Below are 26,508 nucleotides of genomic sequence, written 5' to 3'. Positions count from 1 at the left end.
TGGAGTGAGTGCCCTCAATAAGGGGTAACTTTCTGAAGCACCTAGGCAGTGGTAGAGCAGCTTCCAGCAGTCACCTGAGATAGCCTGGGTGGCAAGGGGAGGCAGGGTGTTGGGCTTACCTGGTGGAAGGAGGGGAGGTGATGGACCGCCGCCCCAAGGTCACCTGGTTTATGTTATAGTAGCTGGGACTCTCCAGGTCTGCCAGTGAGAAGTTAGGCCCTGATGCTGTTGCAACAGGTGCTAGGAAGAAACAAGAGGGTGATGAGGTGTGGAAGGTGCCAGGGGCCTACTGGAGCCTGTTTTGTTGCCATGAGCAGCTCCTCCAAGCCCCAGGGTGAGTTCACTGTGAGACTGCTGAGGAAACCTCTGGCTGGGTTCATCAGGGAAGAGCACTTGGTTGCAACTTAGTCTCTCCAGAACAGTAGAGAGTGAAGGTGGGGCTCTCTGGAAGTCTCCACTCTACCTAGCCCAGTGCCAATGGGGCAGAGGGTATCCCAGGAAACCCTGCTTGCCCCTTCCCCACCAAGACCCCATCAGCAGTGGGTCCCAGTCCACCTTCCCACACCCCTCCCTGCTGGCTCAGCCCTGGCCCCAAGGGAAGACTCACTTACTCTGTGATACTCTCACCAGCTCCGTCACATTCCAGACTCCGGAAGTCACAAAACAGTCCTGGAAACTTAAGTGCCCTGAGGAGGGAAAAGATCAAGAGTGGAGGCATGGCCAGGTGGGGCTGCCTACTGTGTCCCCACAGAGATCTCCCCTTTCTGACTCATTTCCTCCCAAGCCCCCTGTCTCAGCTCTCAAGTCTATATGGAAGGGGATGGTATGCTCCAGGTGAGCTCCTCCTCTTGGGACTGAAACCCAGTGTAGGGCCAGCTGCATGAACAGGAAGAACTAGGGGTTCGGGGTAGGTCAGTGAGGCGCAGGAGGACAGAGGAGGATGCAGGGGGGAGGGAAGACCAGGAAGGACCATGCTGACATGGGAGGGCTTGCAGGCTGGAGGAGGCACTGACCGTTGGGCAGTGGTTTGATGTCCGCATCTCCTTGCTGGTTTGAACTATCTGATTGTCCGGATTCTGCAGGAGACATAAAGGAGGTAATGGGTCAAGACCAAAGTGTCCTACAAACACCAGTCAAACAGTTGCCTGTCCAGCCATACAAATATCTTCAGCATCCCCTTCTCTCAGGAAGCAACCAGGAGGTCCCCTCCAAAAGATCAGCAGTGAGGGAGAAACCCCTACTGACATCAGCAGGAGTGTTCTCTATGCGTGTGTGGTGAGGGGTGGGAAAGGGGCGATGTGGTGTGTCTGTCCTGGCCACTGTAGGGTGTGTGGCAACATTTCTAGCCTCCACCCACTAGATGCAAGGAATACCTCAGTTGTGACAACCAAAATTGTTTCCAAACACCACCAATGCGTCCTGGGGGCAAAGTCACCCACAGATGAGCAGCACTGGCTGAGTGCAAAGGCAAAGAGGGTACCCAGGAGAGAAGCCAATGGTCTGCTCTGTGCACAGCTGGGATAGACTCAGGGGTCCCCATCTTTCATCAGTTCAAGCTCCCAGAGGAGCAGCCCCTGCCTTCCCACACTTTGTTAATTAGAGCCACTCCTGTCTGCACACTACCCCCATCTCACCTTTATGCTTGCAGGGAGTGCCTGGCAACATGAAGCAGGGGCGGGGAGGGGGGATTTGTCCTGACGCTGTCGCCCGCTCTGTGCCAGCCTGTCTGGGCTGTCTCAGGCCCCAGTGCCACAGCTGCTCAGAGGGAGCCCCGAGACAAGGGCCCATTGTGCGATGGGAGCTCACAGAGGGCTGGGGGCAGGGTGGAGTGTGTGTGTGAATATTTTGCTGAGCTTGGGAAAGCCCCCTGCCCCCACCCCCCAGGTCCTCAAAGCTTTGTGTGCCAGGGGCACCACGGGGACCGCCAGAATGCCTGCCTGGGCATGACAGCTGGCAAGAGGGCGGCGGAGGGGGGCCAGGGCAGCTTTTTTGGTAAAGAATCAGCTGCTCACAGGAGGACAACATGAGGGTAGCATTGGAAAACTGTGCCCTGGTACTGGCCAGGGTTTTGCCTGACTCTTCGAAGTAAGCCTGCCTCCTGGGTCTCACCCACCATCCCAAGGTCAGCCTGCTGGCCAGCGAGTCTGCCCCACTGACCTCACAAACCAGCTACTCACATGGGGAATGACCAGCAAGGAGGTTCCTAAAGGGCAACAGAGGCCTGAGAGATTGGGAAGGGGAACCTGTGGTCTTTGGGAAGGACAGAAGCAGGCCAGGCACTGGGGCGGGCACGTCAAACAGCCCGTGGGAGCAGTCTCTGCCAAGTCTCAGGAGCATGGCCAAGTTCCTGGTTGCCTGCCTCCCTGTGGCTGGTGGGAAAGGACAGGGTGCCCCAGGACAGCAGACGGCCCCGTTTCCCCCATCTTACACCACGCTCAATTTTTTTTAATTCCAAAAAATAATAATCAATCTTGTCACCAATCAAGAAAATGGAAGTTTGTAAGGAAAGTGTTAATGGGGCCCCTCAGCCCTCCAGTTAGCAGTGTGCCCTTCCACACCTCCCTCTGTGCTCACTCCCATGGTGGAACTATTGACTCCGGAGACAGTCCCCAGGTCGGCCTCCCGCATTCCTGGGGGAGCAGCCCTCTGTGCCTCAGCAACGTATGGGTATGGGTTTCCTTGCTGCTCCCTCACCTCTGCCCAGCCCTGGCCCTGTGAGTCTGGTTCAACCCCCACCTGGTCCAGGAGGGAACAGACAAGGGGCTGAGGCAGTGGCAGCCCACCCCAGGGCCTACTTGGTCCCAGGCCCTGAGCCTGCTGTCTCTCAGGATTGCCCTCTCCCCCGGATTTGTCACTCAGGAGGGGCACAGCAGCAGGACCAAGCTCTGCCGCCAGGAATTCCCTCCTACTGATCCCACTCAACCAGGACCAACTCAATCCCTACCAGCCCTTCAGGACTGGCTTACTGGAGTGGGGGACACTGAGGAGGCCCTGGACTCCATCCATGGGAGTGGCCCCAGACACTGCAAATGGCCAGGTGGAAAGAGAAAGTCGCGCACATGCGCACATCAAGTGCAGGGAGAGAAAGAAGAGAAAGAACCCGACAAAGAGATGGAGATGGGCCAGCGACTGAGGCAGAGACAAATGGGGCTCCAGGAGAGCTCAACAGGAAATCCTTCTAGACCAGGACACTGCCCCGAAACGTTATTGCTGTTTTTACTATTAGCTCAATGTAAAGGAGCAAGGGGGAACAAGGATCGGAGAGGGCGAGGTCTGCTGCCACGCGCCTTCAGTGGCTGCTCCGGGTGCTGCTGGCAGCCATTTTAGCCCTTGGCAGCCATCTTATGGCTGGCGGTCCCGGCCGGCTTCCCCACAATGCCACCACTACTAGCCCCCAGCATGCTCAGCTCAGCTCCAGGACAAAAGGCAGAGACTCTGGAGATCTGAACCCAGAGGCAGCTGCTGCCCAAAATTCTGAGCTCTGCCCATGGGCTGACCCAGGGCAACGTCCCAGGGCCCAGGACCTCAGCTAGTTCACCTAAGTAGACTCATGCCCCAATGAGGTAATAAGGTCCTCAGGACAATAAGGGACATGATGGGGGCAGACACTTGCCCACCCAGTTAGCTGGGGGCACACATTGGACAGAGGGGGAAGGGGTCTGGAAAGATCCCAGTGGGCACCTTCAGGGTTCAGACAGGCTGTTTAGCTCCGGTGGACGGGCTCCCAAGAGGGGCTAGGAGACAGAAGCAGGAGCCAGCTGGTTGGGCTCTTTGAGAAATAGTGCCCTGAGGTCAGAGCCTGCTCTGGACAGCCCCACAGGGATCAGGAGCTGACACCTCAGTGACTTGGGGCTCCCTGGGGGGAGAGGATAGCCCCCCCCCCAACTGGCTTCGGGACAGATAGGAGGAAAGCCCCTTCTGAGGCCCCGCCTCATGGCTTTCTCGGCTTTTATCTGGTAGAATGGGGCTTATCAGAGCCACCAGCTGAACAAACACACAAATCCACAGTTAGTGAGAGAAAACCCTCTGCCTGAACTCTTTATCTCCTGTTTGCAGGCCCCACACACTGCCCCCTGCCAACAGCACAGGAGGAGACCTGAGGGCTCCTCTCTCAGCCACCCCCTCTTCTCCTTGCCCTGACCCAGCGCAGGGTAGCTCTCTCTTGGCAGTCCTGTGGGGTGGGTGTGCATGAGTGAGCTCCTGCCACATGGGACCCCCTCCAGTGTCTGCTTTCTCACAGGGGACAATGGGCCAGCTGGTGAACTGTGGGCCAGTGGAGGGGCAGGGATGGTTGGTGTTGCCTGGCACAAGGGCAAGTGCCCGGGTCCGTCTTTATCCTCTCCTGCCCGGCCCATGTCCACAGTTGCTCTGACTCCCCAGCCTTCAACAGCCATGGCCCCTGACAGCCTTGCTGGCCTAAACCCAAGAACAGTGGGAACCCTATATGTTCGACCCTATTTCAGGGTCACCCCTGCCTGCACCTCTTTTCCAAGACTGTAGCTGCCATCACTGCCTGGAGGAATAGGGGTGTGGACCAGGGGGTCAGGGACAGAGCTTCCTCTCCTCATAGACAACTCAAAGTTTTCCTCCATCCTGGTGCTAAGGAGCAGACAGCACCTTCCCTGCTCTAAGCCCCCTACCACACAGCCCCAGGGGATGCCCAGGGCCAGATTTTTGGGAAATAAAGAGAATTTTGGAGCCCATAGTGCACAGCTTGTTCTCAGCTGGGGCTGGAGGTTGGGAGGGGGGAGCATTTACACCGGCTCTTGTCACACACGCACACACTCTGATGACCAGCCTTCTCTCAGGACTCAGGCTACTCATGCAGTGCACACCACTGAGGCAGGACCTTTGCCTGCCAGTGGGGCCAAGGGTCCCCACCACTGTGGAGGCTTCTGGAAGGAAGGACTATGCAGGGGCAGGTGATAAATCCGAATTTGGTCTAGGGGACATTTGCTCAGGAGCAAATGATAAGTGGGGCTGCTCCCCACTCATCAGCAAACATGTCATCCATCAATGGCTTGTGGACTGAAGGCCTCATTCAGCACCCACACTTGAGCCAGGTCAGCCAAGTCCCTCCATATTCCCTGGAACAGCCACAAAGACACCCTGCCCTAGACTGGCCATTCAGCTCCACCTTAGCCCTTGAAGCTTCTCACCTCCTCTATTCAGCTCTTTGCCTTTCCCTCCGGAAACCATTTCTGGTCTTATTTTGCTGTCTTGGCTCTGAGCCCCTGTCCTTCCTTTTCCTTCACCCTCCCTCTCTCAGGCCCCCTTTCCTCTCCAGATTCCGCCTGTTTGCACGCGTGTGTGCATGTGCACATTTCCAGAGGGTTCTGCCCTTCCCTGGAGCTCTGGTGGGGGAGCCGCAGTAGCAGGAGGAGCCCACATTGCACACAGACCCTGATCGACGGTGAGTTTTTAATATATATATTTCCAGCTCCAGACTCAGAGATATTTATGGCTCCCGCCAGGTGAGGGAGGAATTCCTGCTCTCTGCAAGGAAGGTTCTGCCTTGGCTCCCAGCCGAAGCAAACTTTCTCTCTGAAAGGAGCTAAGTGTTAACTTCTGTCCAGTTGCCCCCACCCCGCCAAGCACATCACATATTGAGTGAGTTCCTCCAGGGCTGAGGGGGCTTGCAGACCTGGGCCCACTATATCACACCCCACATGCATACACTGGGGGTGGGGGGTGATAGAGTCGTGCACACACTTAGAGATGTCTCACAGGTGTGGTGTAAGACGAGACGTACAGAGCTGTGATCCTACCGTGTGAAGCAGGTTCAAAGATAAGCACCAGGCCAGAGAGAGGCCCCCTCAACTCTGCCCAGGCCATTGGCCTTTGGAGGCTGGGGGAGACAGCCTTGAGGCATACCTGCCCTTCTTCTGACCCTCCCCAGACCTGCCTGAGGTTTCAAGAAGCAGCTTGGGTTGTGCTGTACTCTGGGGGTGCAGTCCTCTGAAGGCACCTGAATGAACTCAGGAGCTGATCCCCAGGGCAGCGCTCCTCCCCCTCTCCTCCACCCCCTCTGTGATTCCAGAGTGTCCAGGGCACGGGAAACTCAATCTCAAGGGGAGCCAGAGGCCGGGCCTGCAGCAATCAGAGCTGGAGAATGTAACTATTGTACCACTTGAAACCCAAGTCTGAGAATCTGAGACACCCCAAGGAGGGCAGCGGCAGAGAGATGGGGGCAAAGGGGACAGGTCACAGAGGGGTCCTCCCTGCCTCAGCAAGCAGAAGACTGGGGACCAAGGAAGCCCTTTAGAGCTCAGGGCAGCCAGAGGGCAGAGGGGACGGGGCTTGGGCCATGCCAGGCCCTGGGGGCTTCTAGGACCTCCCTCTCCTTCCCTCCTCTGAGTGTGGGCAAACGTGTACACTAACTGGAGCCATCCTGAGACGGCGGGTTTCCCCATCTCTGTCATCCCTAGACCCCCACATGATGGGCGACAAGGGACTAACCAGGAAAGCATAGCTCTGAGCTGTGCAGGTGGAGGTGGGGGTGCAGACAGTGGCAGCATGGGGACACACATCACTCGCCCCCCCCTCCCCAATCACCCTCCTCTCCTTTCCTCATTGCCACCTTCCCTCATGGATCAAAAGGGACTTGAGCCTTTGATCCGCATAACCTATTGGGAGAAGAAGGCATGAATGAGAGTGATGAGGGAGAGGCCTGGTCACATCAGGCACATACATGGTCTAGCCATGCTCTGGCTGCCATCAGGGCCTGGGCTCAAGAAAGGTCATGGGGGCAGGAGAGAACAGATAAGCCACAGGGAGCCAGTGGGCAGGGGTCAACATCTGGATGGGTCATTCCACTCTTGATCTCTGACCCCCAGCAGAACTTCCTTTTCTACCCCAACCCAGCCCACCTCCACTGGTGCTATCACGGGCCCCCTGGGAGCAAGGCTGTGAAGAAGGAAAGCCCACTGGCTTCTCTAGTACCCAGAAGACCAGCAGGATGGGCTCCAACCATGAAGGCCCTCCAGGGAACTCTCCTGGTGAGCTGCCCAATGTCCTCTGTCCCAATTCAGGGAGAACTAGAGAGGAGGCCTGGGTACTGGAACAGGGGGAGCTGAGTGCTCAGTCACTTGTCCCCAACAGATGGCAGACACTGGAGTGAGGAGGAGACACCCCAGGGCACAGCAGATGAACGGAGGGAAAGAGCCCAGGCCTGTTACCTATCGGGGGATCTCCAAGTCGAGTCCAGCAGTTAACAAATGAGCCCCCACCTGCAGCAGGGCTGAAGCCACAGCTGAGCTTGCCCTTTGCAGGAGCCCCAGCAGTGATGCAGCCCCCAGACATCAGTGACCATGGCTGTCTAAAGAGTGAATGAACAGGCCTCACAGTAATACCACCTGGGGGTTCCAGAAGTGCCTGGCGGTAGGAGTTCCCTCAGAGCAGAGTTTCCATCAGAGACAGATAGGAGGTAAAACAGCCACTAGTGAAGGAGGCAAAGGGAGGGACATGGGGAGAGATGGAGGGAGCCCCAGGCCTGCTTCTCCCCTGAATCAGCACTCATTCTACCCAGGGAGGTGCCCTTGGTCTGGATCCCATGCCACTGAAGGGGCACACCCAAGGGTGAAAGGAGGTAGAGGTAAGAGGAGGGCAGCCAGCAACAGTGGAAAGGGGCGCCCACTGAGCTCACATCCATGCTCCAGAAGCAAACCTACTAGCCCGGCGACCTTCGCCAAGTTCTGAACTGTCTCCTCATCTGTAAAATATAGATACCGACACCCTCTACCACACCACCAGGGTTCCTGAGCAAGGAGAAGTGGGAGAACACATATAAGGTGCTTAGAGCAGAGGGGCCTCCCTGGTGGCTCAAGGGGTTAGCACTATGAAGCTCTCTGCAGCTGCTATAGCACAAGTTCAATCCCCGGCCAGGGAGCTGAACTACATGGTGCAGCAGACCTCTCCTGTCCCACCTGCTGCTCCCCTCAGCAGTGTATTTCAGTCTGCCTGTTCTGCTCCCCACTCTGTCTCTGGTGAATCCTCTTAACCCCCCGCCTCCCCCCCCACACACACACCTGTGTCCTGAACCCTGGCTCTTGTATGCATAAATAAATCTTTTTAAAAAGGAAAAAGTTCTGAACTGCCTCCTCATCTGTAAAATATAGATACCAGCACCCCCTATCAGACACACCAGGGTTCCTGAGCAAGGAGAAATGGGAGCTTAGAGCTTAGAGTTCCTCCTTAGAGCAGGGACTGGCTTGTAGTCCATGCACCATAAACTCACTATCCTTTCACTTGAATCACCATTTCCTTTCATCTCCACTGAACAGAACTCTCCTTCCAGGCTCAGCTCAGTGCCACCTCCATGGGGAGATGGGGAGGCCACAGCTAACCTTCAGTGGCGCCCCACAGGGGCTCATACTCTTTATGAGCTTTGGGAAAGGCCTGGGTTATGGTTTTTATGATCTCAACCCAGAGCCCACAGTCAGTGAGCACAGGAGCTCCCTCAGGGCCTGACCCACTATACCAACTGCAAAGAGGGGCAGAGAGGTTTCTCTATAAATAAAAGGCAGAACCAGCCATCTGTCACAGGTATGTCCCCCCCCCCCACCCCACCATCCGGGTCACAGGAAATGATCTCAAGATGGTCAATGCATTGGACACAGGGGGAACAGGCAGGAAAAGCAAAGGCTAGGAGATGTGCAAGGCCACAAGGAAGGCAGAGGAAATGTTTGTGCCTCTGGGTTCCTAGGGGTGCTGGCTACAAGGCCCTGCCCATTCTAGCCCAATCCTGGGGGAACAGAGAGCTGAGGACACCAGAAGCACCTTCTGCAAAGCCCAGCTAGACATACTCAGGCCCCCATGCCTGAGGACCGGACTGACCAGAGGAAGGCAATGGAGTCTCCCCACAAAGGGAAGGGCAGGAGAGCACTCTTATGGGCCTGACTGACTCCACACTCTGGAGGTCTTAAGGTAGCCACTGTCTAAAAGGTGTCCGAACATGACGAATTTGGGCTCTGGTTCCAAATTTCTGACTAGAGAGCCTACAGAGGGCTGGATTAGTGGGTAGGTGGGCAAGTGGCCTCCTGAGGGGCTGAGATGGCTCTGGAACCAGAAGACCAGGGTCTGAATTCTAGTCCTGCATTGCTTAGGCACTTAGTATATCTCTCTGGTTCCTCTCCCTCCATATGCAATAACCCAGGCTTGCCTCAGATGGCACAATGAGACCTGAGCAGGAATTTTCACAGAAAATTTAACAGGATCCTCTGATACACTGTAAAATGCCAAGCGCACATAAGGCCGGCATTGATGGGGCAAGGAAGAGGGTAGTTTCCCCTTTCTGCGATCCTGAGGAGTACAGAGCACAGAGGCTGGCACCTGGTAGGGAGCTGCTACCCAGTCTCAGGGTTGGGGAGTCCAGACTGCTGAAGGGACAAAACAACGTCACACTCCAACCGACAGGTGCCAAATTCCCCACTCCCAGCGCCCTGACAGATGAAACCCGGCTTCCCAGGCGCTGCCCTCCCGGACGTCACAGCTAGGTGGCGCAGCGAGTTAACACTAGCTGTCCGGGGTCTCCCGCTGCCGCAGCAGCGCGGGGGCGGCGAATCTAAGCGCCACACGCCGGGGGCTCCAGGAACCCGGGTTCCTTCAGCACACCCACAGGTCTGAGCTGGAAGGAGGAGGACCCGGACCGGCCCCGACCACTTAGACCCAGGTTGCGCTGCTTGAAGCAGCGGATCCCGTTGCTGCAGCCAAACACATCCCGTGATGGGATGCGAGGGTCGAGCTTCCAGTTCTCGTTGATTAGGAACAGCTTGCGGCGCGGGGCCGGGGGCCGGGGGCGGGCCAGGAGAAGCGGGAGGGGGGCAGCCAGGTGCATGGCTGGGGTAATCCAGAAAGCCCGGGCCCTTGGCCCCATCACGGAGGCTCTGCGTCCCTGCCTGCTTCCCGGGGCGCGGCTGCCTTGGATGTGGGCGAGTCTGCGGCCACTTGACCCCAGGAGTGTTCCCAGCGCGTCCAGGATGCCCCCACCTTTTGGCAGCAGGGACCTGCCTCTGCACTTAGTAAATACTTGAATAGAAAGATTTCTTTTTGTTGTTTTTGTTTTACTCCTCTCAAAAAGTGAAAAATGGAGACTGAAAGTCAGAGATCAGAAACCAAAGAGGGAGTGAAATGGAGAAAAGTCAGCAAGGGGGGAAAAAAAAACCACCAGCGCTCTCTGCAGTGGCGGCAGCAGTAGGACAGGCACACCCTCCCAGGCGGGCGTGGAGAAAGGCCCCTTTGTTCCGCGAGGAGGTTAGCTGAGGTGAGGTCCTTCCCCCACACCCCCAACCTCCATGACCCTGGGCATTGAAGATCGCCTCTCAGGACTCCGGTCTGGGACAGGCAGCTTCCTTGGCCCCCCCAGCCCTTCTCCCAGTTCTCCTGCCACCTGGTGGAGCAGTCCAGCCTCCAAAGGGCTGCTCCCTATTCCCTACCTGCCCAAGCACTAAAGGTCACACTCGTGAGACTGGGCTGGGATCCTCAACACCTGTGCTGCCTGCCATCAGCAGCTTGCCCAGGCAGTTCTTAAGCTGTGGGGACTTGGGGGCACATTTTGCACGCAGCAGTTCCCCCACAAAGGCTTGACCAGACAGGGTTAGCACACGCTGGCGGACTGAGCCCCAGCAGCAGCAAGCTGCCAGACGATGTCTCTCCCACCCACAATGACGCAGGGGCTCTCCCGTTCCTATGCCAGATGGGGTCCCTTTCTACTGGCCCTCCTCTGATCCAGGGTTGGGCTTTGGTGTCAGGATCACCCTCAGACAAAAGACAGTGCCTGAGCTCAGCTCTTCCACTCCTCAAGGAGGGGCCAGATTAGAATGGTAAAGTTGGGGGAGGTGAGAAATGGCCCACCCCAGAACTTGCCAAAGGCAGTGGGGATAGGGGTAGGTATTGAATACCATCTCCTTTGCCCCAAAACACACTTCATCCTCATCACCTCACTAGCTCAGGTTGGGGAGGAGTCTGAGGAGATGGCAGTCCCTCAGCACTAGTGCCCTCCACGGGCATTCCCAGCTAGACCAGAAGGGTAACTGGGCACTCCTGCAGGGATGCAGGTTCCCCAGAGCCCTCAGACTTTTCTGGCAGAGCTTGGTGGCTTTCATCTTGGTCAAGAAATGCGTCCTCTTCCCAACTAGTGATGTCCTCCAGCTCCCATATAGGAAAACCCAAACTATTGGGCTCCAGAGAGTCCCCTGTCCTCATGTTGGAGGGGTACCTGCTCCTCAGGAGGCACCAGCCTCCCCAGCAGTTGTGCAGAATAAGGCAGTGAGAGAAGGGGGAGGATCCAGTGGTGCAAACCTCGAGGCACTGTCCATGGCTGTGGACATGGAGGACGAAGAGTGGGGAAAGGAGCAGCAGCCGCAGGGAGCCTGAACGGCATAGGCAGGCCATGACTGCAAGCAGCACCAGCTCAGAAACACAATGTCCTGCCAAACCCCAGTCCTTTAATTCAATTAAGTGCGGGATAGACTTCCCAGATTTTTCTGAGTGTGTGAGTGCATGTAGAAACCCTGATGTGTGCGAATCCAGGAGATGTGACATGTGTGCATGCCTGCATGCATGTAAATGTGTAAATCCTGATGATGGAGAAGGAAAATGAGAGGGGTGGGGAACCCAGTGGAACAGGAGGGCAAGGAGGGCAATGGGTACCTCATCTTTTTAGGGGAACAAACTCTATACCACGGTTCTCATCCCTGCCCCAAGACTCACTCTTTTGTACACTGTAGACCATGAGCACCCCTGGTCTCCACCTGTGAGATGACAGCAGGATCATATCGCCTTAGCTGCGATAAAAAGTTTGCCAAACATCCCTTGGGGGCACACTAATCTTTCTGCAAAGTCTAGTTGGACACTATGGCTCCCATGCCCAAGGGCTAGGCTGACCAGAGAAAGTGTTCTAGGGCACCAGATGAAAACCACAGCTCGGCTGGTGTGTTGGCTAGTATTTATTACCAGCACCCCACTTTGAAGCCCTTTGGGTTTAAATCCCAGAGTGCTTAGCTTCCCAAGTGATCTTGGGTCTGGCTCTTTCTCTTGACATATTCTCCTCACCTGACCTATCTGGCCAGGGTGACTCAGGCTCAGCAAATTTATAAAACAATATGATATTGGGAAGTATCAGCACCCTTGGACAGACAGCAAAAGTTTAAAGCCTGAGCCTGATATCCCTCCCTGTCCAGATGAAAGTCTGAGTGCCACACTGCTGGGGGTGGGGCCACAGGAGCGATGGGACTTGCCTGGAGACAGGCCCCTCTCTGGAAAGGTGTCCTGCTCAGCACCTAGAGGCCAGTAGAAGTGTCTGTACAGCCTTCTTATTATCTGACCACCCATCCTGCTTGGGTGGACACCAGAAAAGCAGAAACAGGGTCTGGGGGGGCCAGCTCAGCCCCAATCCAAGCCAACCCCTCCCCAGCTGCGGTCACTGATAGGTGGGTGGGGAGAGCAGTTGCAGAGTCCTTCTCCCCTGTGCGCAGGGAGCTAGCCTCTTTCCTGGCCCTCTAGGAGCCCAGAACAGCCCCCTTCTGGGAGCAGAGCCAAAAAGATGGGAGAAGGATGTTTATAAGCTGCTAAAAGGGAAAAGGAAAAAAGTGGGAGGTAGGGCAGAGAGGCCCAGGACCCTAGGTAGTGTGGACAGTGGCCTTGGTGGAGAAGAAAGGAGGAAAGGAGGGAGAGAGGGAGGGAGAGAGGGAGGGAGGGAGGAAGTGAAGATCTGCCTTCCCCAGGGAACAGTGATATCCAGCTGACCCGGCCACGTGGCACCCACTGCCCTGCCTAGATGGCCCACTACCAGCCTAACAGTGCACACACAGGGTCTCTCCCTTACGGTGGCCTGCCAGAGGACAATATTTTGATATTCATTCCTGATTCACAGGAGTCTGAGACTACAGGTTTTACCTTGCTCTGCCAGGGTGGGGGAGAACTGGGGAAAAGCGCAGGGCCCTAAGGAGCCAGGGCTGGGGGTGTGGCGACCGGAGCCAGGCTCCGCAGGAGCGAAAGCCGAGTCCCTAGCTCCTAGTGCTCGGCACACAGCTAATGGGAGGCTGGCAGCGGCAAATTGTTGTTTACTTTTAATTAAGTAAACAATGTCGGCTTTCCGCCTCCTCCCCTGCCATCCCAGCCAGTAATTTGGGGGATGACAATGGGGTTGTTTCCTTCCTCCTGCCTTCTTCCCTCCCTCCAAGCACTCCTGCTCTCCTGCTTGCTCCCTGCTCTGCACAGCCTCGAAATTTGGCTGTGCCTAGTGAGGCACCACCCCAGGGCAGGGAGCCCGAGCTTACGGTGGCCTGCAGGGGCCCTCAGGCTGCAGGTCCAACTGAGGGTTTCAAAGTCAGGTTGGCCACACCGAGAGTCTCCAAGCACTACAGTGTGGTCCACCCCTCCCCACCACAGTTCTGCTCCCTAAACATCATCTCTAAAATCCAGAAACCATGCAATCCAGAATCTGAGACCAAAGTTCTAGGTTAGGAGATTTTTCTCAAGGGTTGGACAGATCAACCAGAAGATGGAACCTTCAGGTCTGCAGGGGCAGGGGAAGGGCAGAGTGAGACTAGGGGATCTGCAGGACCCAAGCCCATGGAGCTAGCTGGTCACTGGTTACCGGAGCTTTCCTCAGAAGCAGGGCTGTCTCAGAAGCTTGGGTTTCTGTTATTGCTGTCTTGAAATCCTCAATTTTCTAAAAAGTTCCCTTCATTTTCATTTTGCACTGGGCACCACAAATTCCATAGGTGGTTCTGCTCAAAGTAAGGAACAGGAAGCATAAAGAAGCACGCTGATCTTTCATTGACTGGCTCCACTCAGGGGACTCCTGGGGGTGTAGTCCCAGGGCTTCCGGGGTGGAGGGGCTGGCAAACCCAACCCTGAGTCCCTGAGGAGGCTGAATTCCAAATGACTCCCTGTAGATAGGCAGAGGCACATGCACAATGTCTATGTGGAAACAAAGTGCTCCTAAGGCCCCTTCTCAGTAATGGGGTAAATTCGCCCACCTTGCCAAGCCCCTCCACAAGTCATGGGCACAGGCAGGCCACAAGAGCAGAGCAGAAGGGAGGGAAGGCGAGGGATGCCCCTCCAACCCCTCTCCCACCACTGCCTCCCAAGGATCAAGCTGTCAGTCCCGAGCCAAACCTGCCCCAAGCTCGCGAACATCCCCGCCTCCCCAGTGAAGAGACACTCCAAAGTGTTTAGGGAGAGGGGGTTGCAGAGTCTGTGTGCAAGCCCTGCTCCTCCCCCTGGCCTGGGCTGTTCCCCCACTGCCTTCCGAAGGGCGGGGACTGTGGTGGTGGCTGCGAAGTTGGCTGGGGCTGGATGCAATTTCAGCCGCAGAGATCAGGGCTCCCTGGCTGGAAGCAATTTTCTCATTAGGACCCCAGGCCTGCCTGCCCGTTGGTTCTCAGCCCTCACTCCCCTCCTGTGAAACCGCACCCCACAGGCCTCCCCACAGACCACTCACACGCACAAGGAAGCGCACGTGTACAAGTTGGAGGGCAGAATGTGGGGTCACCGAATGGGGCAGGGAGCAGGAGAGGTGCTGGCGCAAAGCTCCAGCCAGGGAGGCCCTCGGTGGGGTCTGGGCCCCTGACCCAGGTCTGAGCCGCCTGGTGTAGGCTCCCACACACAGCCGACCCTCCTTGCCTGCCACAGGGACAGGGATCCCAGACCCCAGGATGGAGTGGGGAGGCTGGGTCAGGAAACATCCCGAGAGATGCCACGCGTTCACAGCGTCTCACAGGCCCATTCCCTTGCTTAGCCGGGCCTGGGGCGAGCATATGGATTCTCAGAGCCCCCTCCCCCAGCCCCGAGGCTGCTCTGAGTGGAGGGTGGTCTTGGCCAAGGGAGGGGGAACTGAGGCCCCGCGAGGGGCGGCTCCAGCTCCGCAGACACATGTGGTTGGACTTAAAAAGCTATTAGGGAGCGAGGCGCTGGCGGGAGTGCGGCCGGCCCCAGCACGGTGGGGGGGGGGGGGGCGGCAGATGCCGAGGCGGTGAGCTCAGCACCTCCTGCTCCCTCCCTGGCGGGGGTGGGGGCGATGCACTCCGGGAGGACTCAGGGGACCCTTACTCTGCAGGATAGTAGGGCAAGCCCTCAGGGAAAGGCGGGAGGTGCTGGGCTTGGGGGTCCAGGCACGGATTTCAGGAAGCACTGCAATCTGAGGACTCGAGGTCTGAGGCCTTAGATTTGTGGGCTGAGGGGGTGGGGGCAGGGAGGGTTGGTCTTGGCTGGGACCCAGGAGGGTGCAGACACGTCCTAGCCTTCCTTGGCTCTCTTGGGGTGATCTCCTAAAGTGTGTGTTTCCTGGGGCTTGGAGGGGGGATTATTAGGCAAACAGGAGAGAGAAGGAAGGGAAAAGTGGGCCCCACCCATCATGAGGCCAGAAAAAACCAATGGAAAGTTCCCTAGAGTCGCCAGCTTGTAAAACATTCCTTTTCTTTCCAAATTATGAACATTTTTCAGTGGGAGGGGGGCACCAGAGCAGCAATCAAGGACTTCATTAGGACCGGGTGTGACTGGGACTGGTGACAGGAGGTGACTTTCCAAAGTTTCCTACCAGGAGTTCCCTCCTCAGGTTCCCTGCCCTCACCTGCCTCAGGTGCCCTTACTTTGAGGGATCTAATCTCCATTTCACACCTAATCTAAAGAGCACACCCCACATCTGTTACAGAGCAAGGTGGGTGTTAGGAGGGGTAGGGGGCACAGAAAGTGGGGCCAGCCAGACACTTGGTAAGAATCAATCTCCATCCTTTAGGTGGGGACAGTTCTCAATAATAGACCTCAGGCACAGAGTCCTATATGACTTCAGGGAAATGTCCCACCCAAGGCCCTCTGAACCATCCAGCTCTTCAGTCATCCACTGAGGTCACCACTAGCACCTCAGCCCCCAGAGGACAGTACATAAGCGGGGAACTGCCACTGTGTGGCAGGCAGGATGTGCATGTTTCGGAGACATTTCATCTGCCTGACAGCCCGTGGGGTAGTTGTTATTTTTCCCATTTTTACAGGTGAGACCATCCAGCAATGCTTGACTGATGCTAACCAGAGCCTGGATAGGCAAGATCTCCACTTGCCCCTGCTGACTCCACAGGCCCATAAAGGCTTTCCCTTTCCAGGCCAGAGCTTTGACAGGAGGGATGGGAGTGGTGGGAGGGCCTGGCAGGGATGCAGAGAGGGGACTGCTCTGAGCCCTAAGGAGTCTGGCCAGTGGGGGAGGAGCTGACCATGGAGCCGGGATCTGAGCTCAGGAAACACGCAAAGAATGTGGCTGGCAGCGGGCCAGTGGGCCAGGACCACAAAGAGGCCTTTGTTTTAAGAGGTGTCCAGGGAGTGGATGGACAGAATGGCAGAGGTGGGGGTAGCACCCCTTAGGGTGCAACTGGGGGAGTGCAGCAGTGCCTGCACTGTCCCCACACAGTGCCCCCTCTGGTCAGAACTTCACTTGGGGTCCTAGCCACGGGTGGCTTTGAGAATCAGCCCCCCCCCCTGCAAGGGAGGGAGCCAGAAGAGGCAGGTTCCCCCTCCCTCAGCTCCTGACCTCCTTTGGCTTGGGTGGGGGGGGTATTCTATCCCCAGTCCACCCTTCTCCTACAATGAGATGCTGCAGTTTGACTGCTTCTCCCCATACCAGTTGGGGATTTCAAAGCCAGGAGGGGAGCCGGGTGGTGAAGGGGCTCTGACCTTCAGGTGGCTGTCTGAGTTGCCCTGCTCCCCTGCTTGTCCCTCCTTTCCACCACGGGGCCAAGGGGAAAGGCCTTGGAACACACTCATTTCCCCCACTGCAGTTGCAGGGTTTCTCTGGCTCCTCCTTGGCATCTGGAAAAGTTTGGGAAACTTAAAAAATTTTTTCTGAAGAGTTTGTCTATTGCTCTCCAGCCTTGCCAGAGAGCCACAGCCAAGAGGAAGAAGGGAAGGCGGGGTCTGGGGGTGGGGGACAGAGGGGAATTTCAAGAGAGAGGCAGAGTAAGCAGGGAAGGAGGGGAACACTCCATGGTGCCCCACCTGCCATCTGGCTTTTCTGGGACTACCAGCATCTCTACAGCCAGCAAGATAGACCCCCACAAAATGTCAAGCCCACCAAAGTACATAGGGCCTTGCCACCAGATTCCTGTCCAGCTCTGATCAGCACCTTCCCCCAAGGTCATCCCCTACCAGATAAGCATGCACCCAGTCAGAGGAACAGCCTGTAATTGTGGCCCCACCAAAGGAGAAGAAATCTTAAGATGGGCAACCAGAGGAAGTAACAGCAGCTCTGTCCAATGGAAACAGAGGTTGCAGGGGCAGGGCGGGGAACACAGGACTCTGGGCCTGTGCATGGGTTTGCCTGGGAGTCCATAGACAGGGACAGTGGTCAGGTCCCTGTGTTTATGATTCTCTCTCCTCTGGGGTGTGTACCAATGGTGGCCATGACAGCAGCACAGCTGAGGCTGAATGGAGACTGCCAATGGTTCAGTGAGTAGGGTTAAGGGCATGTTGTAAGTAGAACTTAGGCTTATCCCAAGAAAGGGGACAGGTATGATGCCTAACTTTGTCTCTGAGAGGATCCAGATCATCTTGTCTAAGTCAGAAGGGTGACCCCTCACTCTGACCAGGGCCTGACAGTGGACCCAACCTGGCAGCCACTGCATTATCACCAGGCCTCCCTTAAGTGACCCTGTGTTCTTGGAATAGAATAGTCACTCACTGGGGTTCTTGCCCCAACAGGACAGCTCCCATCTGAGCTCCCCACCCAGGTGGCCAGCAGTGTGTTTCTTGGACCTTTCAAGGATGACTTACCCCATCCCTGGGGACAAAGGAGGAAGGGGAGAGGTTAGGTGGGGAGGGGGACCAGTTAGAAACGCAGAGGCCCTTAGGGCAGGCTCAGAAATCTGTGGTAACCTGGGGAGCACAGTCCCAGGCTTGAGAACCAGTGACCAAGGGGGAAGATTCTGTCTGGGATTGCAAGTGGGAGGGAGAAAGAATGAAAAGGGGGCCAACAAATCTAGGGGTATTTGGTAGCAAATCCTTGAGGCAAAGTTGAGAGCAAAGGAAAGCTACATGGAAGGGAAGTGGTGGTGGAGAGAACAGCCAGCAGGAGGAGGGGCTGCAGAGGAGGTGAAAAAACCCTGAAAGTAGGAAGGGGGAGCAGAAGGTACATTTTATGGAGGGGGTGCTTAGTAACTTCTTCCTGCAGCCCTTGCTCCCAGAGCTGCCCAGGCCCTCCAGGCACCTGCTAAGCCTCATCGGGTTGTGTTTCTTTAACCCCTGGGGCCTGTTGACACAGATTAGTATCTTTGGTCAGGGGTCAATAGGGAAGGCTCTTGAGGTCAAGACCTGAACAACTGGAGTTGTAATGAGCCACGTGGAGAAGAGGCCCAGGGAGAGGAGAGGCCAGTCTCTGAGGAAGGCGGTGCCAGAAGGGGGGCCACTGAGCCTCCAGATTGCCTTGGGAACCTGCACTTGCTTAGGGCTTAGAGAAAGTCAGAAAATCAGGTTTGCTGGCCTGGGTGTGGGAAAGATGTATCCCTGGCTAACTAGAGAACTGTAATCCCACGAGGGAAGCATGGGGAGGTGCCCCATGGGAGGGGGAGGCTGGTCCTACAGATACTGACTGCTACAGACAGCACTCCCCCCCTTTGTCCATTCTTGGTACCCTGAGTGAACTTGTCCCTGTGCCTCCTGGGCCTGTGATGGGATAGTGCTGTGCCCACCTCCTACCCAGGACCACCTGTAGAGCCTGAGCTGGGGCTATTCGCTTGGAGGCCAAGTGGAGCTGGTGCAGGGACCAGCAGGTAGTGTCCCAAACACCTGGCAGGATGCCTCAGCCCCACTTTCTGCTACAGTTTCAGGATGGGGCAGTGCTCCCACCCAAACCGGGGTCAGTTGCTTCTGGCTCCCTGGCTAACTCCTTGCCCTGGCAATGGGAAGCTCCTGAGGTACACAGGGTGCTCCCACCTGGCTTATGGTCAGCTCATTGCCACACTGGGCCCTGGAGGCAGTGCTGGGACCACCTCCAGGGGGCTGGTCTGGATAGGAGCAAAGAACCTCTGTCTTGGGCTGTTCAGACAGCCCCTCAGAGGAGGAGTGAAAGAGAATAGAGAAACACTGGGTCAGGGTCACATGCGACCTGCTGTTCACTTCTCTGGGTTAAAAGGGGCTCTGTTCTCTCCAAATCACTTCTACAGCTCAGTCCTGTACCATTCATCTCCTTTAATGTTCCTGTGCTGCCATGGAGGAGCCAAAACAATGATAATACCCAGGGGTGCAGAGAGTGACAGGAGGCACAGGGCTCCTAAGTTCATTAGTGCATCTGGGGGGCTCCAGGGCAGGACCCACACAGATCTGTGACACGCAGGAAAAATGCACACAGCAACCCTCACACTAACTCATACACGTTCATTAAGCACCTATGAGGTGCCAGGGATCGGGAAAGCTGCCCTGGGCAACTCACCTGGCAGCTAAAAGCTGGCTGCTTAATGGACAAAACGCAGATGCCCAGAGAAGAAGAGATGGGCTCTGAGAGCAAGAAGTGAAGTGGGGGGCCTCCCTGGTGACTCAAGGGGTTAAGCACAGCACTATGAAGCAATCCGCAGCCACTGCAGCATTAGTTCGATGCCCAGCAGGCCAGGGAGATGACACACATGGTGCAGCAGACCTCTCCCGTCTTGCCTGCTGCTCCCCTCAGCAGTATATTTCAGTCTGCCTGCCTGTTCTGCTCCCCACTCTGAATCTGGTGAATCCTCTCACTGCCCCCCGCCACATCTCTGGCCTGTACCCCAGTTCTTGTGTGCATAAATAAATCTCCAAAAAAAAAAAAAAAAGAAGTGAAGTGGGGGAAGGCTGCACCAAGGGGAGGAAAGGGGGTATCAGCTTATTGGAGTCTGAAACACAGAGTCAGCTGGACAAGGGGGAGAGAGAAAGGAAGAGAAACAGGACTAAGCCCAGGGCCTCTCAGGGCCCACAGAGATGTGTGTCTGCTGAAATACACAGCATTGGGTGGGGACAAGATGAGCGGTAACACTGAATTGATCAGAAGAGGTCTAACTCTGAAAGGCCCCTAAGAAGCCCACAGAAGGTGATGCTGCCTCTGGATGGGGTGGACAGGAAGGCAGTGAGACCAAGCTGCCCAAAGTGGTTGCAAAATTCCAGAAAAGAGAAATTCCCCTCCCAGGGACCCAAGACAATCAAAAGCATGTGTCCACATAAATACTTGTACACAAATGTTTACAGCAGCAACATACATAGTTGCCAAAAAAAGTGGAAACAACCCCAAAGTACATCAACAGATGAAGGAATTCACAAAATGTGGCAGGTCCCTACAAGGGAGTATTATTCAACCATAAATAGAAAGGAATATTTGCTAAATGTGATTGATCCGCAAAATCATGCTGGGTAAAAGAAGCCTGTCACGAAAGGTCCACAGTGTAGATCCTACCCATGTGAAACGTGCAGATGGCAAACCCACAAAGTCAAACAGCAGCTGGGTGACTGCCAGGGGCCAAGAGGCCGGGAGGAGCCACTGAACTATGGGAGGGGATTGACTGGGGGTGGTGGAACTGTCCTGGAAGTAGATAAGGTGACAGGTACACATTGTGAATGCATTACATGCCACTGACTTGTACGCTTTAAAAATAGTAAATTTTATTAAAGTGCGTTATATCCCATAAAAACAAATCCAGAAGAGAAGAAGCTGAGTTTGGAAAATGGCAGTGGGGGTGAGAGGAAGCGTCACTTTGACAGCACCACAGGGTTGTATCAGTTTGGTAGTGAGGAGTCACATGCTTGGGTAGCTGGTGACACCCGCAGCTGAGGCAGGTATGAGACAGAGAAAAGAGGAGTGTGGTGAGGTTAGCCACTTAGGGACATGGGAGTGAGGTGTTGAAAAGAAATTTGTTGAAAAGAAATTGGAGATCACAAGGAAGAATCAGATCCAAAAGAAACTGGGGGCTCAGCAGGGGAGGCAGGTGTGCACAGGGGGACAGGTCCCAGGCTGCTGGTTCTCAGCACATGTAAGCTTCTATCCAGGCTTCCAGGCATAACTTGAGGACTATAACCACTTCGTTCACTGGGCTGTCATGGACTCAAATGAGACAGTGCTCAGTGACACTGACAAGTAGCCTCACTCATTACAGGTGACAGTGCAGGAAGAGAAGAGGAGTGTGGCAGATCCCAGGGAAACCGGCGCAAATACACAGCCAAGCTGAATGGAAAGAAAGGGATCAGAACCCCTTAGACAGAGATCTGTATTCAATGGGTTCAAAACCGAGCAGACCATAGGCAAACATAGATGGCAAGCAGGCCCCACACAGAAAGTTCTCAGGTCCTTGACCAAGACATGTGGGATGTGTGGTAAGCAAGCTCCCATCCCCAGGGCCCCCTGATCCAACGTTTCCACTCTCTTTGCCCGGAGCAGCAGCCCTGCCCTCGGTGCAGGGCCCCGGAGCTCAACACATGGCACCACTCAATGGTTTCTGGCACCAGAGAGGAATTTATTTCCTGGACGAAGCAGCCAAAATCGTTCTGCACCTTTGTTCTCCAGCATGGTGCAGTCGGAGCCGACATTTTCTAACGGGGCCGGGGAAGAGCAACTCAAAATGGATTCAGGGAGGGTGTGGGCTGAGGATCAGCTGAAAGGCAGACCATTCTGCAGTCTGGAAGACTGATAACGGGAAAATGGATGGGTTGATGTATAAAGCACACCAGGATTTCCAGTGAATTTGCTGTAAGTCAAATCCCAAGCTAGGTAAGCTTCCTGAAACTGGAAAAAGGGTCAATCTGAGGCAACAAGAAATCTTATTTTAAAAAATAGAACAGGCCGGGAGAGGAAGGACTAGAGTCAAAATAAGTGGAGGGTGCAATTGTATGGGGAATATAACCATAATGAAAATGCGTACATTGTGCAAAGATGAAAAATGATGTAAGAATTATATATATAAAAAAAATAGAACAGGGGGGTCCTCCCTGGTGGCGCAAGGGGTTAAGACACAACCTATGAAACTATCCGCAGCCTCTGCAGAACCAGTTTGATCCCCAGGCAGGGAGCTACCCACATGGTGCAGCAGACCTCTCCTGACTCACCCGCTGCTCCCCTCAGCAGTGTCTTTCAGTAAGTCTGCCTGTTCTGTTCCCCACTCTGTGTCTGGTGAATCCTCTCACCCCCCACACCTCTGGCCTGTTCCTCAGTTCTTGTATGCATAAATAAATAAATCTTAAAAAAAAAAAAAAAAAGGACACGGAGTGGCCTCGCAAACTGTACCTCAGAAACAATCTCGAGTCCTGGGAAAAAGGGCTGTAAGGTGGAAGACTAACATCATTTCGAGCAGCTAAGGGCACTCGTGGATGCCGAGTGGGAGAAACAGCTCCCTCCACAACCAATCCTGAAGGCCTCATGAATCCAGGATGCCTGGACATCAAGTTCAGGTTCCAGACTGGAGGTCTCAGTGGAGAGGACAGCCTCCTCATTCCATCCCACCCTCTTAACAGCCACCCAAGCCACCATGGCGGTGTCCTCGCGTCACATGATCTGCTTGGCCCTTACACGGACTGGACCTTGCACCCTCTACAGATCAGGCCAAGATAATACCCTTGAAGGAAGAGAACAGTCTTGGGCCCCAAGAAGTCACCTCTCTCTTCCCTTTTCCTTCCCTTCCCTTTCTCTCCACTCCTGACATTCACACTCATGGAGACGTGCACAGACACAAAAAAGAAGCTTGTGTGCACAGGGATCTGTGTAGAACCACTGCATCGCAGCCTATTTACAGACATTTTACCAAACAAAACATCAACTCCCAATGTTTGACAGGAAGCCCCTCCCCTCTTGTCAGGAGCAATCCCTCCTAAAGGGGGTTCCCTGCGATGAACAGTAAAAACCCCAGGAAGGGGAGAGGGAAGAAAAGGAGCATGTGAGGCAGGAGAAGGTAAAATTATAAGGTTGGAGCTGTCAAGGCAAAAAAGGGGGGAAAAGGCAAAACGACTCCACTATTAGGGACTCGGCATGAAACACAGAATTCACTACAGCTAAAAATCTTAGTGCTTTGTCTGCTGAAAACACAAGACGCAGAGGTCCGGGGACTGGGAGGACATCAGAAATCACCCCGCACACAGCTACTCACAAGCAGTGATCACACCCTCAGATATACCTTGCCCACCCCTGCAGGCTGCTCCCGACTGTGCCTCTGCATGGACCATGCAAACTCTTTCCCAAGGGGCACCTGGGAGGGGCCCAAAGTTGGAAACAAAACTGAAAAAGCAGCAGTTCGTGGCACATGGCTGCACCCCTTTTGTCGACAGGAATGAATAGTGGAGGAAAGTTTCCTGGGCACAGCCAAAAAAGAGCAAATTTGGGTCTACTGGTAAGGCCTTCACCCCACCCTGCTCCAGACCTCAGAGAGGAAGCCAGGCCAGATGTGCACTCTGGAGAAGCCAGGGAGGAGCTGGTATCCTTGAGGACGGGGAGCCAGAGGACGAAAGCTCTTCCATCCCTGCACACCGTCCTCCAGCCCAGAGGCGCTTAGGAGGCTCAAGCTGAAAGAGGAGTTCCCAGCCCCTCACCCCCAGGGACCTCGGTAGGCAATGAGGACAAGGAAAGGGGCAGGGGCAAGGGCAAGTGCAGCAATCTGGGTCCCACACTTTCTGTCAGAGGAAGAACTTGTGGGAAAAGGGAGGGGAGCGGAAGGGTGTGTCCTCAGCCTGCAATTCCCTGATGTCTACCATGTGGTCCACACAGTGGGGTGTTGGGGTGCCTGCTCTCTGTTGCCTCTTCAGTGACATCTCTGCCAAGTGCCCTGGGCTGAGTCTCCAGAAGACCACCAGGGCATCCTTGGATGGAGCTCTGACGTGACTGACTTTCCTCTTCTAGAGTCAGCATTCCCCACTGTGACATCCCTGCTGTGGGGGGCAGTCCCATGTGTCCTAGGAGAGTTAGCAGCATCTCTAGCCCCACCCACCAAATGCCAGAAGGAATCCCACCCCCAGAAGTGACAACCAAAAATATCTCCAGACTTTGCCAGAGGTCCCCTGGAGGGACCATCAGGAAGTCCTTCAAGTACCCCAGTGTTATAAGATCACCTGCGTCCTCTGTCAGCTCTGGGCCAGTGCTGGAACAGACTAGGCACTTGTGTTTGTCCACACAAATCAACAGGGCTTGACAACTGTGAAGCCCCCTTGGAAGAGAGACACTATCCCACTCTGACAATTGGCACCATGTCTCCTGCATTTTGTGCCCGGAAAGGCTCATCCTTTCATCAGAGAGTCGGCAGGTCAGTCCCCCAACAAGTGCTCTGCTGCCTTCCCTGTCCTCAAACCTGCTGACCTCCCCTGTCATCCCAGAAACCGCAATGGGACCCCGCCTGCCTCCCAGGGCCTGACGGGTCCTTAAGAAGGGCTGTTGTTCCTGGGCCATATCAAAACAGAGGGCTTTAATAGCAGTTTCCTGTGGTGCTGGTCTCCCCCCACTCAGCCCCGTTTCTGATGGTAGAGCCACAGCGCCCTGTAATTACGGCAATTGTAATCTCTTTTACTAACAGGTAGATTAATAGCAAGGCAGGTTCACAAAGAGCCCCAGAAAGAAGCTGCTCAGCTGCTGAGCAGACAGGAAGGGCCTGACACTTCTCTGCAAGTGCACACGCCGCCAACACGCTCCTCACTCGCCATCTGCACAAGGGGCCGTGGGCCCCTGAGCCCGGCAGGGGCTGCTGGCTGTGCCCGTGGCTGTGGCTGGCTGTGGCGGTACTTGCTGGGTGTCTCAGGACAGTTAACTGCACTCTCCCTGGGCTTCCAGGTCCTCATGGGAGCAATGAGTTTGAGCCTCGTGACCCAAGATGTTCCTCTTAAGTCCTCGGAGTGTGACTCACAGTTACATTTACACACACGTCCAACCCACACTTGTTCACAGACTCCCATCTACAGACCCTGGGACACACATGTAGAGACACTCACTGGGTAACATGCTGGCTACCCGTGGAGAAAAAGAATGGACCAAGCTTCAGAAATCCACATGAAGAGGAGGGGACGGAGGCTGCTGCTGCCTCTCACTGTCCTGCATGATCCCCTCCACTGCGGCAACACAGACTTCATGTGAGGCCCCAGGGTTCCCAGGCAGCCCCTATCTCACAGTGCCGAGGACAGTCAAGTCATGGGCAAGACGGATCATGGAGTAGAAGGGATGGGGACAAGGGCACCAGAGGCCTGAGACACTGCAACCATGCTAGGTTAAAGAGGAAGTAGAGCACAACGTATAGGCGGGATTCAAAGCAAATGAACATGTAAGTGTGTGCACACACATGTGAGAGCTGGCAGTGGGAGCCGGGGAGGCTGTGTGTCCCACACATGGGTACATGGACTTGGGGCAGGTAGAACTGTGTCCCAGTCTGTGTGGCCCTGGGGATGCTTTCTCTGGAATGCAGAGTGTGTGTGAACGAACACGGAATCTGCACCTCCCCTGCATTTGCAGAAAGCCATGATCCCCACCAAGCAGGCTGAGGGTCCTGGCACAGATGGCAAAGCGGGACTCAGGGGTCGGCAGCAACTGCTTCCTTGGAAACTCTCAGGGCATATGCTGGCAGCCGCCATGGCCTTGCATCTCTGCAGCAGTGCTGGAAGCTGCTACTATTAAGATGCCGTGGCAATACCATGGCTGGCCCCTGCTCACTGCCGGGCAGTGCCTGGGCTCCCCAGCAGCTCTGGTCTGAGGGAACATGCACCATGTGGGTGTCACTGGGACCCTACCCTTTTAGCATTGCTATGGAGGGAAACCTCAGACTCACATAAAAACACAGGTTGGGGGCGTGTGGGTGTGACGTTCTTACAGTGGACATCAGCACATGTCCCTCAGAGGACATGTGAGCCGACGCAGCAGATACACACCCATGACAGGGATGGGAGTGTGGGCTCATAAAAACTGCATTGTGATGTGGTGTGGCCATGATATGTGTGTGATATGTGCAGAAGCTGGTAGTGTCTTTGTGGGCTCTGCATAGCGTTCACAGGGTACACTGGGGAGAAATGGTGAGAGGGACCCTCACGTGCCAACTGCCAACATCAAATTTCCAGGCAACAATTTAATAATATACATTAAGAATCCAGGAGAGGGGGCCTTCCCGGTGGCACAGCGGTTGAGCGCTGGGTTGCGAAGCTGCCCGCGGCCTCTGCCGTGCCGGTTCGATCCCCGGCTGCTCCCTGGCCACCGGGTGAGGGTCCCACATGGCGCGCAGACCTCTCCTGCCGCCCGCTGCTCCCCTCAGCAGTGTACCTCGGTCCTTCTGCCTGCTCTGCTCCCCGCTCTGGCTCTGGTGGATTCTCTCACCCTCCCGCGCTTCTGACTGTACCCAGTGCATGTATAAACAAAACAAACAAACAAATAAATAAATAAAACATGCCTCTATTTAAAAAAAAAAAAAAAAAAGAATCCAGGAGAGGGGCCTCCCTGGTGGCGCAGCGGTTGAGCGCTGGGCTGCGAAACTGCCTGCAGTCTCTGTAGCGCCAGTTCGATCCCCGGCCGCTGGGTGAGGGACCCACATGGTGCGCAGACCTCTCCTGCCATGTCCG

At 55.5% G+C, this 26,508-nt stretch overlaps 1 protein-coding gene across 3 annotated transcripts in view; it reads right to left on the bottom strand.

The window, feature by feature from the left end:
* The window catches only part of NFIX (nuclear factor I X), a gene marked incomplete at both ends in the record, with an annotated part of 57,098 nt that overhangs the window by 13,562 nt on the left and 17,028 nt on the right, over positions 1 to 26,508 (bottom strand). For all 3 annotated transcript variants that reach the window (XM_084249692.1, XM_084249693.1, XM_084249694.1), the window contains 3 exons: positions 120 to 240; positions 612 to 686; positions 1,014 to 1,076. In XM_084249692.1, the coding sequence (XP_084105818.1) occupies positions 120 to 240; positions 612 to 686; positions 1,014 to 1,076 (259 nt within the window). The remainder of the gene's footprint in view (positions 1 to 119; positions 241 to 611; positions 687 to 1,013; positions 1,077 to 26,508) is intronic.

The sequence above is a fragment of the Talpa europaea genome, assembly GCF_964194135.1.
Source record: "Talpa europaea genome assembly, chromosome: 12".
In the NCBI taxonomy this organism is placed as follows: domain Eukaryota; kingdom Metazoa; phylum Chordata; class Mammalia; order Eulipotyphla; family Talpidae; genus Talpa; species Talpa europaea.
Note: the sequence above shows the minus strand (reverse complement) of the source record. Positions and strands in the feature narration are given on the sequence as shown.